Source organism: Euprymna scolopes, chromosome 30 (assembly GCF_053919585.1).
Source record: "Euprymna scolopes isolate OS-2025 chromosome 30, ASM5391958v1, whole genome shotgun sequence".
Classification (NCBI taxonomy): domain Eukaryota; kingdom Metazoa; phylum Mollusca; class Cephalopoda; order Sepiida; family Sepiolidae; genus Euprymna; species Euprymna scolopes.
The window spans coordinates 2,890,010-2,907,509 of record NC_136511.1 but is presented as its reverse complement, the minus strand read 5'-3'; the positions used below and the strand labels follow the sequence as shown (position 1 = coordinate 2,907,509).

Here is a 17,500-nt window from a genome sequence, read left to right as displayed (position 1 = left end):
AAAATACGAAAAGGCGGGTAGATAATATCCATAACATTTTCTTGTGTGTGGGTTATTTATATTCCTGATTATGCTTGTATATTGTTGCAGAATTGATATAGATAGTAAATAGGGCAAACATAAACAGATGTTAGTATTAAAAATGATACTTAAATTTTAAATAAATGATGTCAGGTATTGTTTTTTAATTTCTTTATTTCTACTTTTAATTTTAATGTTTTTTATTTATTTATTTTAGTACGTTTGGAAATGGGTTTTGGAAGATTATATATATATATATATATATATATATATATATATATATATATATATGTATATATATGTAGCCTCGATTCGGGTCCGGAACTGGGAGCATGCCTTTTCCGCAAGCGCCGACAGGAGTTTGGCGAATACTCGGCGGATCGCGGTGATCAGTGTTATGAGAGATAATGTTGCTGATGTTCTCCATGTATGACCAACCGAAGTAGTCGAGTGGGTTCAGATCGAAGGAAGAAGGGGGCAGTGAGAAAAGGGTACAAAGCTGTAGCACTCCTTCCTAAGCCAAGTCTTAGTCTCTTTGGAATTGTGAGCGGCGCTGAGTCCTACAGCCACACCCAAGGTCTGCCAGGGGCCACCTGATTGCACTAAGGGATCATCACCCTCCTCAGCACATCCAGTTATTTCCATGGCAGGTGCTCGTCTGAACTCCAATCTCTGGTCCCCCTTCGCCAATCTTTCACGAAAAACAACCGTCTAGCCGAATCCACTATGAAAAATTCTCCCCACTCTTTATCTGTGCCTAAATCAAAACGTGGATTCCATGAACAAAGCTTCTTTCTTAGAACTGCACGCCTGTGGAACTCTGTTCCGTCTGCCTGCTTCCCACCTGACTGCAACTTGGATGTGTTCAAGTCCAACGTTAACAAATTCCTAATGAACCGCCCCCTTAAGTAAACACTTCATCAACTCTCCACACTAACGTAATGTACTTGCAATGACCCTTATCCTTGAGTGGCTTCCGGGCCTTGATAAGTAGTGACCACTGTGTAAAAAAAAAAAAGGTACACTTTACTGTTGATTTTCAAGCCGACTTCGGAGATATGAGTTGGCACTATGTGGCCCTCACTTGAAACCGCAGCAAAGACCATAACTGTGGCCGAAAATTTGTTTTCATCACCCTGGGTACGTCCTAGTTATTCGTGTTAATCCAGCGATGCGTTTTGAAGATGTTGGCAATCATCCTATTGTCATAACTTGGATCGTTATAGAGTAATAGTTGTACAGCGGTGCATATCCGATCTCGCTCGTTGGACATTGAGACATTGTGTCACTTTCAGACATGATAGAAGGCTCCTATCGCTCTTGGGATTTGTACGCAATCAATTGACCAACTAGTAAATAGTCTGCACCAAAAATGAAAACCGATTTTCATCAAACGCAATAGAATCATGTCTTTTCTAAGTCGACAAATTTATCGATACACTCTGCATATATATATATATATATATATATATATATATATATATATATATATATATATATATATATATACTAGCGTGGTACCCGGCCTTGCCCGAGTGTTTGTTTCCGGGACGGGGGGGGGAGTTTTAAAAAATGTTATGGTAGGTAAGTAGGAAGGATCAAACCCGGAGTCATGAGTAAAAGTAGGAAAATAAAGTGTGAAAAAAAAAACAAAAAAAAAAAAACATCTGCAACGTTAACAGTTCGGCCACCAAGAAAAGTCCATTCCAGTTGTTTAGGAAAAAAAAAAACGACTACGGTAGGTCGGCGCGAACGTGAAAATATAATGCGAATTGTCCAGCACGCTAACCACTACGCCACAGAGCACTGCAGCTTAGTTTAGTGATTTTAAATAACTTCACATGAAAGATCTACGAAGCCAAACCGGTGTTCTCTTCTCAACTGTTCCTTGTGAACGATCCCCAAACGGTGTTAAGTGGTGACAGGGGGAGGAGGAATTTATTAGAAAGAAAATATTTTACCACTTCTATTGATCTTAACCGATTTTGGCCGTGACTTCTCAGCAGAAAAAGTATAGAAATCTAAGATTATCGAGGATTTTGAGAACTAATAAGCCTATAACACACCTCAGATATTGTTCTGCCGTTTGTGCATATTATATTTGCATGAAATATCTTGATTTTTAATTCTATTAAGGTCAAAATCCGACGTGAAAAAATGAGTTCATTTTATTTATATAGAGATAATTTGGGAAAAGGCTGTAGAACAACACGGTATTGGACGAATGAACTCAAATAGTTATTTTTTTTACTTAGGCATCACCACTTATCAAGGCCCAGAGGCCACTCGAGTATAAGGGTTAAAGAGTAGTCAATTGTACACTAATGTAATGGTTAGTAATGGAAAATCGGCAAATTAGTTAACTTAAGTGGAACGACTCATCAATAACTTGTTTACGTTGGACTTGAATACAACCATATTGTAGTCAGCTGAAAAGCAGGCGAATGGAAGGCAGTTCCACATGTGTGCAGTTCTAAGAAAGAAACTTTGTTCATGGTATCTACGTTTAGGTTTAGTCACAGATAAAGAGTTGAGAAAATTATTGATAGTGTTTTCAGCTAGACGAGTGTTTCTCGTGAAAGTTTGGCGAGAGAGGGACCATAGATTTGGGCTCGGATGAGCACTTGCCATGAAAATAACGATAAAGCAGAGAGAGGCTCGCAGCATCTCTTCTGTGAGAAATAGATTGCAGGGAAGAGAAAAGGGCATCCCTTACTATGCTACGAAGTCTATTTTGAGCTCTATCGAGGCAGGATAAGTCCTTTCAAGCAGGACGTATTATTTGGATTCATGTGAATACTGTTCTCATCTTGATTTTCATTTTCACGACGTTTCGGTCGATATAACCTCCTTGAGGTGTATCTTGTCGAACTCAGGGATTTGTCCCCAAGTACCCGTGGCGCATTGGTTAGAGTACTTGGAAAAATCAATTGTAAAAAGTGATATTATCCTGAAGGTTAAAGGTTCAATCCTCAGTGTGGGCGACCGAAAAACACAATTGCGAATTACTTAGGACCTCTGTCCAGTCATGGCTGACAGAACAAGCGCAGGCTACAGTGAAGTAAATAAAAGGCTATGTTCGAAATTCCATCCAAATTCCTGAGTTCGACAGAAACATTCCCGCGTTCGACAAGATAAACCTGGAAAAGTTCGGAGGTTATATCGACCGAAACGTTGTGAAAATCACGCTCAAGATGTGAATAGTAGTCAGATGAATCCAAATAATATGACTAACACTAGTATTCACAAGAAAAAAAAAAGAGCGTGAGATTTCTTAGAGGAATCGCAGATCCAAGAATTGGTGATTACTTTATTTCTTGTAGGTGATCATGCTCTTCTTAAGTAAGAGATTCTTTTCGTTTGGCAATGAGAAAGCTTCGAATGTCAATAATCCAAAGTGCATTAAAAACCACAGGAAAACAAGAACAGCTCATGAATATTCAATTATGTGTATGTGTATATGTGTGTATGTATGTGTATGTGTCGATGTGCATGTGTATGTATGTGTGTATGTGTGTATGTGTATGTGTAAGTTGGTGTATTCCTCTGTGTGTGTATGTATGTGTATGTGTGTATGTGTGTATGTGTGCGTATGTGTGTATGTGTGCGTATGTGTGTATGTTTGCGTAGGTGTATGTGTGTTTATGTGTGTATTTGTTTGTGCATGTGTGTATGTGTGTGTATGCGTGTGTATGTGTGTGTATATGTGTCTGTGGGTGTGTGGGTGTTTGTGTATGTATGTGTGTGTATGTGTGTGTATGTGTATGTGTGTATGTGTCTGTGTGTATGTGCGTTTGTGTGTATGAATTTGTGTGTGCTCGGTTGACATATCGGGCGATATTAATATTGTCTATGCCTCATCGCTTGAAATACTCGGGCTTCCTATTCGCAAACATCAGAACTAGTTCGATGTCAACAAGGAAGAAACCTTCATATCCAATCGCAGCTTAGAGTTTTTTTTTGGTCACGTCGTTAGAGTAATAGACGAATGTATACCAAAAATTGTGATATTTGCTTTGACATAAGGGCGACATTAAATACAATCTATTCAACCTTCAATATTGTAGTTAACGAGTTTGAGGTTTGGGAATTTTATAGGAACAACTGTAGACGCACACGCAAGGAGTAAATCAAGACTTTTGAAGCAAATCGTACAATTAAAGAGCAACAAACGTGCCACACAAACACCAACAATTTTAGACGATTCCGATTCATGTCCGATTTGTGGTCTTCTTTGCAAATCATTAGCTTAAAAGTAGCCCGATCTCTCTAATACTTCTCTTACTAACCAACTGACACCACAGTTTTTTTTCCAACAAGATAGTACTACAGGCCGCACGTCTTACAAGTCACTGACAGGAGTTCATGACATGTTTACGGAAGAGAGAACAATAAGCAAAGGGTTATATCCACTACGTTCCCAGGCCTTGTCATCATGTGATTTTTATCTTTAGAGGGACTTTAAAGCAAAACGTTTATGCAAATAATCCTCACAATCTAGACCAACTAAAGGAACACATTACCAACGCTATCAGGAGAATCACCAAAGAAGATCTATATGCAGTATCTACAAACGTTATTTAACGGGCCAATAAATGCTTAGATGTCAACGGGGAGCACTTCAAGTATCTTTTATAGCTATACAGGTAATTTAAACAATAAAGGAATGTTTCTCCTCTCTACTACAATTTATGTGTTACTTTTAAGTGGGCCATCTTGTATAACGTAATATTGACACCCGAACTGATCATTAAACTGCTAGACACTCCTACATATGAGTCCACCATATATATATATATATATATATATATATATATATATATATATATATATATATATATGTATATATATATATATATATATATATATATATAGTAATTTATAAAATATATATGGCGATTAAGCTACACTGAATATTCCACGTTTCATCCACTCTGGGACTCTTCAGGCTTATGCGCGAATTCTGTGGTTGTTTATCGTTTTTATATGCTCCTCTTCTATTGAGATTTTAGTTAGCCAATCAGCTTTCTAGTATCCACCGCGCTCTTCCTATCAGCCAATTGGGCATGTATTTTATGGGACAAAGGATCTGTTTTAAAACTAGGTTAGTGTTTTTTTTATTATTAGTTTATATATAAATATATATATATGTGTGTACATACATATATGCACATATATATACATATATATATACATATATGTGTGATCGTTTATGTATATTTACGTTTATTTAATTTATTTATTTGTTTATTTTCTATTGTTTTTGTTAGTTTTAAAACTATTTTGTATCGCTATCCTAGAGTAAATTTTATCTTGTGAACACAGTCATTTGCTATTTCTCTTCTACAGTTTAATAGATGCTGAGGTTCGGAATATTCAGTGTAGCTTAATCGCCATATATATTTTATGAATTACTAACTAGCTCTACCTACGTATTGAACACTTTTGTAATAAATACTTAAAGTTTACGCATAAATCTATACTTTCGTATATTAATTTTATGTGAGTAAATTAAGTAGTTATATATATATATGTGTATATATATGTATAAATATATATATATATATTATATATATATATATTAGGCACTGCCAATATATATATATATATATATATATATATATATATATTAGGCACTGCCAAAAATGGCCGCAAAATCAAGTTGTTGTTGTTTTTAAAACGAAATTACATTTATTAAAATCCATTATTTCTGAGTAACTTTTTTTTTCAGAAAGATAAAACCCTGAATTTTCTCATATAGAAAACAGAATAATGTAAAACTTTTTCTACTATTTTTAATTAAATTTTAAATGTTAAATTTTCCCAAAAACTTAACAATTGACATTTTTTGTCTTGCACAAAAAACGTACATAAATATTTAAACGAAAAAGGTTTTTGAAATAATTAATTAATTTATTTTTTGTCTAACTAAGATTTAGGGTGATTTTCTATGAGAATATGCAAAAATATTATAATATAAGTACTTGGATTTATAATAATTCCACTTATTCATATATGCAACCAGTTACTTCGCGTCGATCTAGAGTCTAGATCGACACTGTTTACGTTTGCGTTTGATAAGAAGCAAACTATGGTAGACCAAACAGGCCCAAAAAAACTTATTTTTCAGTGACGAAAATTGCAATGTATTATTAACGCTGAGGCTGGCCAGTACCAGATGGGTGGCCATTTGTATGAGTTTGGTTTTTAATGTGTATGTGTGTGGGGGCCAGGCTCCCCAAAATGGGCGAGGGGGGGGGCAATTTAAAGCAGAATAAAATAAAGTTATTTCAGCGCGTTTGGTCCACCGTAGTCGAAAGGCGGCAAACGTTTTCAAACGGGATCGAAAAAATGATGCTATTTTTAACACAAAGGGCACAATATTTATCGTATTTTTTTTTATCGATTCTTCAAAGCATGCCCTGTTTAATAATGGTCATGCATTATTCGGCTCGCTAATAAAAAGTGTTAATTTATTTATCAAAGATTTTAAAATGGATTTTTTCGTATAAATATTTTTAAAAAAATTGTTTTTTTTTGCTTAACTTAAATTAATTATTTTACTTAACATATTCACCGAATTTCACACTTCAAAACTCAAAAGCGGGATAATTAAACACAATTGAAGTTCTGATATTCAGACGTCAACATAAGGTATGCAAACAATTTTTTTTTTTAATCTATAATTCTATAATTCTGTCTCTTACAACAACACAATATGTTGTGTTCGGTTTCAGATGATTATTTTAAGCATATGTGTACCCCCTCAAAACAAGAGGGGGTTGTAAGCAAAAAATATATATATAAATATTGTTTATGAAAAATAAGTACACTGTTATAAAGGTCATTCTTCTCTTAATAATCGCTGAAAATTTCGTATTGATCGATTAATTACCTGCTTTTTGGTAGAATTTTAAAAAGACGGTCCGTCAAAAAGTACTTACCTGCCCCCACCCAGTTTTGGCGGTGCCTAATATATATATATATATATATATATATATATATATATATTGTTACAATCCATAGAAGAAACTACTCCTCAAAATATTTTGAAGATTGGTTTATGTTATGGAAAGCAACCATTTATTAAGCTGCCTAACGAGGACATCTGGTTGTAACCGAACATTTGTCCGAAATATTAGCATGTCTTGTGTCGCGACTATGTTAAGTAATGTTATTAATTAAAATATATCTTGCACTTCTTTTATCGAGCACTCTTAATAACTCCGTTAAATTCCTTAGCTATCACAGTTGAATACATCTGACCTAATATTTATATATATATATATATATATATATATATATATATATATATATATATATATATGGCCCTAATTTGCAAGGTTATAATTATAAACTGAGACGTGATTGATTTCGCTTTAGCTTTTTTGGATTCTTTGGATTTATTAAGTTTTGTATGTGTATTTTCTTTCTCTCTCTCTCTCTCTCTCTTTCTCTCTCTCTCTCTGTCTCTCTCTATCTATCTATCTATCTATCTATCTATCTATCTCTTTATCTCTCACTCTCTCCCTTTCTGCCCTCTTTCACTCTCTGCTCCCATTTTCTTTTCCTCTGCTGTTCTAAATTCGTTCTTACTTCCCCCTTTTTCTTACTCTCTTCCCATCTCTCCCACTGCACCCCCTCTTCTCCAACTCTCTTTCTCTCTGTCTCTCTCTCTCTCTCTCTCTCTCTCTCTCTCTCTCTATATATATATATATATATATATATATATATATATATATATATATATATATATGCGTATGAATATGTGTGCATATATATATAAATATATATATATATAAATATATATATATAATTTAATATATATATATATAAATAAATATATATATATATATATATATATATATATATGAGTGTGTGTGTGTCTTTGCATATTTCTCTCTCGCGCGCGCTCTCTTATCATATTCATTTACCATTCCGCTTCTACTTTATCCCAATCCAGTAAGTTTCCCTCTTTTTACCCTCACCAACCCCACTTGTACGCGGACGCCGACCCCACCCAAAACCGTAACCCCTCCGAACCCCGCTCCCATCAAGTGGCTGTTGCGCGTTAATCGACTTCATTTTTTATTTTATTTATTCATTTTATTTATTTTTTGTTTTTGTTTTTGTTTTCTTTGACTTACAATTTCGCTTCCAACCCGACGCAGTACCCGATGCAACGACTACACCAGAATAATCCAGGTTGACGCCTAGCGTTATTTTACGTGTACACGGACACAGCACATTAGTGTTTACCTTTTATCTGACAGGAGCGGAATATATTGGTTATACAAGGCCCCTAAAAAGCATCGAGTAATTATTTACATGAACAAAAAAAAAACAAAAACAAAAAAAAAACAAAAAAAAAAAACAATAATCACAACAACAACAATAACAATAATTATTATCTGAGGGAACTTCTTGTCACTCAGATCACAGGGAACACCACTGAACAATCATTGATAATTATTCCTGTGAAAACTCTTTCCGAGTAAATAATAATAATAATAATAATAATAATAATAATAATAATAATAATAATAATAATAATAATAATAATAATCACGGAAGTGGGAGGTGAGGCATAAAACCACACCCCTAAAAATACAACGCCACCCCCAATACCACCGACGCCGCCGTAAGATTACGCCAACGGGTAGAGAAGTCTCTCCTAGTGTAAAGTTAACATATATTTACGATAAAGTAAGATTAATATATTTGTATAGATATATATTTATCTATATATAGTCGTAATAATAATTTTTATTACGAAAGCGTCTCTTAGTGCGTAAAGCAAACGCGTCAAAAATAGAAAAAGCGCGTAAAAAAAAAAAAGTGTAAAAAAGGCGTCATTTTTTTCTTCTATTTCTTAAAAGAAAACGCGTCAAAATAAAAGTGCGGGAAAAAGATACATAACGTTGGAATTTCTTTTTTTTTTAATTCATCGCGCGCGACAACGAACATAGTTTTTTTATTAAATCTAATTGGTGTCTACGAAAAGCACAATACTTTTTTCTTTTACTTGACGCGTTTTTACACACGCACACACACACACACACACATATATATATGTATATATATATATACATATATATATATATATATATATACATATGTGTGTATAAGGAACACACACACAGAAAATTAACAACATAAACCCTTCCCCCGCCAATTTAACAACAACAACACAAATAGTAAACACGTTGCGGACTTCCAAGCACGTGTCGAAATATATTTACATATATCTTAACCTACATAAATGAATTCTTACAGCATTAACCCGCCTACTCGGTTTACGGGCGAGTAATAAACGTCTATGTTTAGTCGGTTGCGTACGGTTATAGACATAACTATATCATTCGCATTTGTTATGCAACACTTCGAGGAAATAAAACACTTTTAAACAATTAATAATATAATCTGGAATAATTTGACGCAATCTTAGGAAACGATATATATATATATTTTTTAATATATATATATTTATTAAATTTTTATAACATTATAAAAACAATTTTGTACTAATAAAGTGTTATTTAATTTAAAAATTTAAAAAAAAAAGAAATTAATAGAATATAGAAACAAACTCTAATATGTTTATTACGTATAAATGCTCTTTGATGTATAGAATTATGTTACATTTAAATCTAAGAGATTAATTCTTTTTATTATTCATCTTTATTTCAAGCAGTATAATTAAAAAATATATATTATTATGTATTTAATTTTTAAAAAGTAAGTTTTTATAGATAAAATATATACCGACTTCTATTTTAAATTTCACATAATACGCACGAAAAAAAAAGAAAATATTTTTTTAGTGAAAACCGCAATTAAAAACAAATTTGATTAATTTAAAATTACAGATTTTTTTGTATTTTCAAAAGCCAAATATTTTCTAAAGCCAAAGTTTCAAAAACAAGTGCGAGTTCGTATATTTTAATGTAGGTATAAAACATATATATATATGTATTTATGCATACATATGTGTATATATTAATATATATGTGTGTAGATGCATTTATATATATATAAATCTTTGTAATAAAAGTGACGACCGTTACATTAAGGATGAGTAGTTACAATTTAAGTGCCCACACGGATCACCAGTTCGCGACAAGTTTCGACAAAGTTCAACAACATTACCAACATGTATTGCACAACAATAAAGCCAATTTCTCGGTGAGTCACTTGCTCGACTTGGAGGAATTACCGAACGAGAACTGCGTCATGTTCACCGACAGTGACCACCATGACCACCACGTGTCGATGGTCAGAAATCAACAGGTGACAATGGTCAACGGGAAAGGGGTCGACGAACACGTGGATCAGAATAGTAACGGTAAGTACTTATTAATAAAATTTTGAATATCTCCGTTTTATTTTTTATTTTTTTAATTTTATTTTTTTTTTAGATTTCCATAATTTTGGGGACATATATTACCCGCATGTTAAAATCGTTTCGGCCGATGTAATCTCTGGGCTTCTTCCGAAACCTCCAACCTAATCGTGTTTAAATGTTTATTGCTAGTAATTATTACTATATATACATATATATATATATATATATATATATATATATATATGCTGTGTATATATATATGTATATGTATACACCATGTATATATATATATATATATATATATACATATATACACCCTTTATATATATATATATAAAAGTTTGTATATATATATATATAAGTTTGTATATATATATATATATATATATGTGTGTGTGTAAAAATATATATATATACATATATATATATATATACACACACACACACACACATATATATATATATAAATATATATAGAATAAATGACAAAAAGTTATACTCCAAAATTCATGATATTGACTATCTTATAATTTATTCCTTTAATTCAGTTGACTAATACAATTCTTTACAGTATCTGTTTCGTTAAAATTCAATATGGCGAAATGGATAAAGAAAAAGGTATTTCCATTCTCTCTTCCAATTTTCGGAATTTAATAATGTCAAATCACACTTCAGTTCCTTTTGGCGAAGTGATTGTTTCGATTTCTTCTGATGAGTTAAGGACATAATACATTCACTGATTGATATAATAATTAAGTGATTGATTTTGCACTATGAAACACATACTGTCAAGAATTGTATAAGTCAACTGAATTAAAGGAATAAATTATAAGATGGTCAACATCATGAATTTTGGAATATAACCTTTTGTCGTTTATTCTCTATATTGCTCTGTAATTACATTGAGCTTCTTAAATGAGGATTGATATATATTATAAGAAAATATATTTCTACAGAAATATATGTGTGTGTGTGTGTGTGTGTGTAAAATTTATTTTCAGGATTTAAAAACAATATATATATATATATATATATATATATATATATATATATATATATATATATATGTGTGTGTGTGTGTGTGTGTATATATATATTTCTACATACTAAAAACATTTCCACTGATGTAATTTCTGGCTTTCTTCTGGAACCTTAAACCTAATCGTGTTTAATGCATATTATTAATATATATATATATATATATATATATATATATATATATATATATATATATATATATTATAAATTACGAACTAGCTCTACCTACGTATTGAGTACTTTTGAAGCAAATACTTTAAGTTTACGCATAAATCTATACTTTCGTATATTAATTTTATGGGAGTAAATGAAGTAGTTATATATATATATATATATATATATATATATATATATATATATATATATATATATATGTAAGTGACATTTTCAGTTTTTTTTTACAAAATATACTTCCGTATACTCCAAACTTTTCGGCCGATATAATCTCCGGCCTTCTTATGGAATCTTAAAACTAATAGTGTCTAAATGTCTAATGTTAGTATTTATTGCTATATATATGTTTTTCTCTGTAGATTTCATTTTCAGAATTAAAAAAAACAACTTTTTCTCATATTCGAAACGTTCCGGCTGATGTAATCTTCGGCCGTCTTATAGGACCTTAAACCTACTTGTGTGTAAAGATGTAGTGTTAGTATTTATTACTATATATTCTTTTTTTTTCTTCAGATTTAATTTTCAGCAATTTTTCAAAATATACACATATACTCAAAATGTTTCGGCCGATGTGATCTTCAGCCTTCTTACGGAACTTTAAACCCAGTCGTGTTTAAATGTGCATTTTTACTATATATTATTTATATATACTTTTTCTTCAGATTTTATTTCCAGGAATTTAAAAAATATATTTCTACATGCTTAAAACGTTTCGGCCGATGTAATTTCCGACTTTTTTTTTATGGAACCCTTAATCTAACCTTGTCTTAAAAGTTATTATTTTAATTATTTTTTCTTCAAATTTAATTTTCAGGATTTGGGAAATATATTCCCTCATACTCGAACGTTTCGGCGATGTAATTGCCGACTTTTTTGGGGGGTGGGGAGGGCTTTAATTTAATCTGGTCTAAGTGTTTAATATTACTATTTATAAATAGTGTTGGGACAATTAGTTAAAATCATGAATTGATAAAATAGGGAGTTTTGGGTATTAAAATCGGTATCGGAATCGGAAAAATTGTTCCTAATTTCCAATTCCAAAAACGATTCTTTTAATGTAATTGCATTTATCTTTTTATTGTAGTTTCGTCGTTTGTTATTTTAAAAAAACTTCTCATCACAAGAAAACGGTTATTATATTTTTTCTTTTCTTTATTTAATTTTCTATTTCAGATACACAATTAAAATCCTAAATGTTTATCGATTTTAAATAACACTAAAATAACATCTATGGATCTCTCTCTCTCTCTCTCTCTCTCTCTCTCTCTCTCTCTATATATATATATATATATATATATATATATATATATATATATATATATATATATATATATATATATACGTGGTGGAGGAATGTTTGTTTAAATGGACATTTGTTGAGGTAATTTACGGGCACTGCTCCCGTGGGTCGATGGGTAGAATTGCCGGCTATCAACGCGATGGTTCTAGGTTAAAACCTCGGCTTGGGAGGGGTGCTAGTCTAGCCACACTGATGAATCGTAATACAGCGAAAAAAACCCAAATATTTTTAATTGATAACTGTTATTTTTAAAGAAGATAAAATTGATTTTCCTAAATGTTTTCTACCTAGCTGGCTAAGTTTTGAATGGTTGAACTTATTTTAAAACGTTTATTCAGCTAAATGTCAAGTAGTCTCGATTGTGATGATAAGAAAAAAATAACGGACCTGAGAGGATCGAATCTTGGAAGTTTCGAAAATAGCTCAAAAATAGAACATTAAATAACTATCGAGGGGGATAAAGTTTTCAAAAGAGCCCCATTTTCCTAAAGAAAATAAATTTTAATTTTTAAAAATATAAATTAAGGATCGAGGGGGGAAAAATATCTCCCTCAAAACAATAAACAACAAAAAATCAAATTAAAAATAACGTGAGTGAAGTTTCCGATAAAATTGATAGATAAATCTTGGATTTGTTTTACAATCCACATGGGTACGAAAAAGTCAAACATTCAAATGTATAACAAATGAAAGGTATCAAAGGCAAGATAAGTTACTCTTCTACCTATCTGGAAAAGATTTTAGTGGTTTTACTCATTTTTAAAGATTTAATCAGTTCAAAAAAAAATACATAGTCGATCGATCGGTATGAACAAGAAAATGGCGGAGTAAACTGACACTCTAAATATTTGAAGTTCTGACACTCTAAATATTTGAAGTTCTGACAATGCTTTAAACATAATATTAAACAAAATACTGTTAGAAACCAACCCAATATATGTTTTATTGAGTTTGTATTACTGTACACATAAATTCGGAAAATTTGTCAAAAAAAACCCCGAATATATAGCAAATAAATGTTACCAAAGGCAAGATTACTTTACTGCCTAACTGGATATATTTTCAGTGCTTTTATTTTATGTAACATGTTTATTCAGTTCGAAAAGCATACAGTGTTTACCGATGTATTGAAAAAATTTAAATGGCGCCCGACTCTCTCTTTGACAGGTTAAGTTTGGGAAAATGAGTTATAAATTAAAAAGAACTAGCAAAAAATACTGTTAAAGACCGCTGAATATATGTCAACCTATGTCACCGTAACATATCTTGATCGAGTTTCTAACAGTATTTTGCATGTTCTTTTTTTTTTTAATTTATAATTCGTTTTCAAAAACTTACCGTGGCAAAGAGAGAGTCGGGCGCCATTTTAAATTTTCCTATACATCGGTAAACACTGTATGCTTTTCGAGCTGAATAAACATGTTACATTAAATAAAAACACTAAAAACTTATCCAGTTTGGTAGAAAAGTAACTTACCTTGCCTTTGATAACATTTATTTGTTATATATTTGTTTTTGTTTTTTGACAACTTTTTCGAATCTGTGTACAGTAAAACAAACCCGCTTTATATATTTGCTTGGCCACGAAAGCAAATTAGACACAAGTTTGTTTTTAATGTGGATGAAAACTAACCCCTCCTCCCAAAAAAGGGGGCCACTCTGGCAGTATCACAATGAATAGTAATTGTCTCAGTATGAAGGGTTTCCCCTACGTTGACCAAGGGCCAATCACAGAACAGATACTACCTGGCCAAATGACATAAATTGGGTGATCTTATCCTTTTTAAAACAGCAATAAAAAAGCATAAATATTTTTTTAATATATGGTTCTCTTGTAGGAGATGTCTTCCTGATTTCTACTTTAGTTTTTTCCAGCTTACATGCCCCGATTTCGAATTCCTAGCAGTGGGCCGACATCAGCGTACTTTTTCTACCAAACTGTCATTATCAGAGATTTTTTTTCTTTATATATATATATATATATATATTAAATGGTTAACATATGTTTAATTTGATATATATACTAGCATTTCAGCCCGGAGTTGCTCAGGTGTTTGGAGGTGTATGTTGAGCAAAAAAAAAAAGAAGAAAAAGCGGTCAATTTTTTAAAAACTTTGACTCCTATCATGGCCCCTTGACATTTATTGTTTTGGACTCAAATGAAGTTATTAAGTTAGATCCATGTCTAAGGAACCTATATCTAAAATTTCAAGTGTTTAGACCCAAATTTTTCGGAGGAGTTTGGTAGAGTTTTCAAAGGTCAAATCGTTGAACTTTGACCCCTTAACAGCCAAATTTATGGCCGCAAACCAATTACAATAATTTTCCCAAATCTCAGTACCCTGTATATTAAATTTCGAGTCTGTAGACTGAAAATTGACAGAGATATTGCGTTGGAAAATGTACAGAGACACTCAGACACACACACACATTCACTTTTATAGATATAAAAATTATTTCCCAATAAAAATAAATACATTAAAACAAAGGTTATTTCAATTTATTTCGAATTATTACATCAAGTAAAATTTCCATTTTTTACTTGATTAATTACATTTAAATTATTCTTGCAAATTAACTAACAATTTAATAACAAAAATATCTGCTAAACTTAAATTAATTTGAAAAATAGTTTTTAAATAGTTTTTTTGAATTCAAGTAAAAATAGTTTTTAAATTCAAGTAAAAACAGTTTTTAATTAGTTTGTTAAATTCAATTTAAAAAAATGGCAATTTTAATTGACTAAATAATTCGAAATACGAACAATGATTTTTGTTTCAAGTTAATTATTTTATTGAGCAATGATTTATATCAGTTTAAAATATGTTAAACTTAAAAAAAAAAAAAAAAACATTGTTAATGAAGGTTTTGGTAGAACAAAACGTCCATTAATATCGACTCGCTGCTACGAATTCGGAATAGGGGCATGTGCGCGGCAAAAGCGAAAATGGAAATCAAAATATTATGCGGTAGTGTAGTCTCTTTTTGGAATCGAATAAACACTTTAAATAAGTTAAAACACTAAAAATATATCCAGTGAGGTAAAAAAAAAAAATAAACACTTAGAAAAATCGATTTTATCTTTTAGAAAACAGCAGTAAACAAACAAAAAAAAATTATATTATGTGTGGGGGGGTAGTCTCTTTAAAAGAAAATATATCTTTCAAGAAAGGTCAGAAAGTGTGTTTTCAATCGATTTTTATTCAATAATGCCCCAGTGTGTGTGTGTGTATGTTTATATATATATATATATATATATATATATATATATATATAGAGAGAGAGAGAGAGAGAGATAGATAGATAGATAGATAGATAGATAGATAGATAGATAGATAGATAGTGTATGTGTATGGATAAAAAATCAATACGAAAAATAGTATAAATGTTTATATCTATTTCTGTGTTTATTTCCTATTTGTTGACGTGTAGGAATACAAAATGTCTTTCGAAAAAAAAATGAAAACGTTTGTTTCAACAGCACATTATTTTCGATTGATCCTTCGGTCTTCTTCAGTATATATATATATATATATATATATATATATATATATAAATATATATATATATATTTATATATATATATATATATATATATATATATATATATATATATATACAGTCGAGCCCCGGGATACGGTAGCACTAGGATACGGTTATTTCAGGTTACGATGTGCATTAGGATGCTTTTCCGGCCCCCTGGTTACGGTATTTGCCACGCCTTAGGTTTTATTCATAATGTTATTTGATTATATATATATATATATATATATATATATATATATGTGTGTGTGTGTGTGTGTGTGTGTGTGTGTGTATCGCTTAACGTAAAACATGTAATATCTGCATGTATGTTCGCAAACGTAAAACTAAACTTGTATAGCAGATATATACATATATATATATATATATATATATATATATATATATATATATATATATACATATATATATATATATATTGATTGATTGTTGGAGAGCTATTGGCTACACATTAGCAAACGTGTTTCAATGACCCCCTAGCAGGGAAAATCACCTCATCAGGCCAAAAGCCATCCACGAAACTTTCAATAAAGACCATCCCTTTATATTTAAGTCAACTTTACAGGGTTGAAACATTCTAAAAAGAAAGAGGGGTACTAACAACCTATATCAAAACAAATATAATCTATTCACAAATAATGTTAGGTTTTTCAAGGTATAATTCTGAAGCAGATTTTTTATAAGTTTGCATTAAATTTTCTAGCTCCAACCATTATAATTATAATTGTTTTTCGTTTATTTCGTTAATACGGATTTTTAGAACAATTACTCCAATATCAGAGCAATCAATAAATTTAACTAAGGTTTTTTATTCCCACTTAAAATCGAGATATAAATATATACATATATTACTAAACTATAAATTTAGCGCTATTTCTCTATATAATACAAAAGTACCGACATATATACAAACAAACATGAAAATCAATATATTGCTCTGTTTCATGCATTGAGCACTCTTTGGAATGACATATTGTGTTGTTGTTATGAGTTACTGAAAAATTCTACCAACAGTATAATAATAGTTAGTATATATATATATATATATATATATATATATATATATATATATATATATA

The 17,500-nt window shown here is 30.9% G+C and overlaps 1 protein-coding gene across 1 annotated transcript in view; it reads left to right on the top strand.

The window, feature by feature from the left end:
* The first annotated feature begins 9,945 nt into the window (after positions 1–9,945).
* LOC145254636 (paired mesoderm homeobox protein 2-like) overlaps positions 9,946–17,500 on the top strand; it is a 509,881-nt gene continuing 502,326 nt past the window's right edge. Inside the window, exon 1 of the mRNA XM_080113252.1 lies at positions 9,946–10,366. Coding sequence (XP_079969378.1) covers positions 10,096–10,366 — 271 coding nt within the window. The 5' untranslated portion in view covers positions 9,946–10,095. The remainder of the gene's footprint in view (positions 10,367–17,500) is intronic.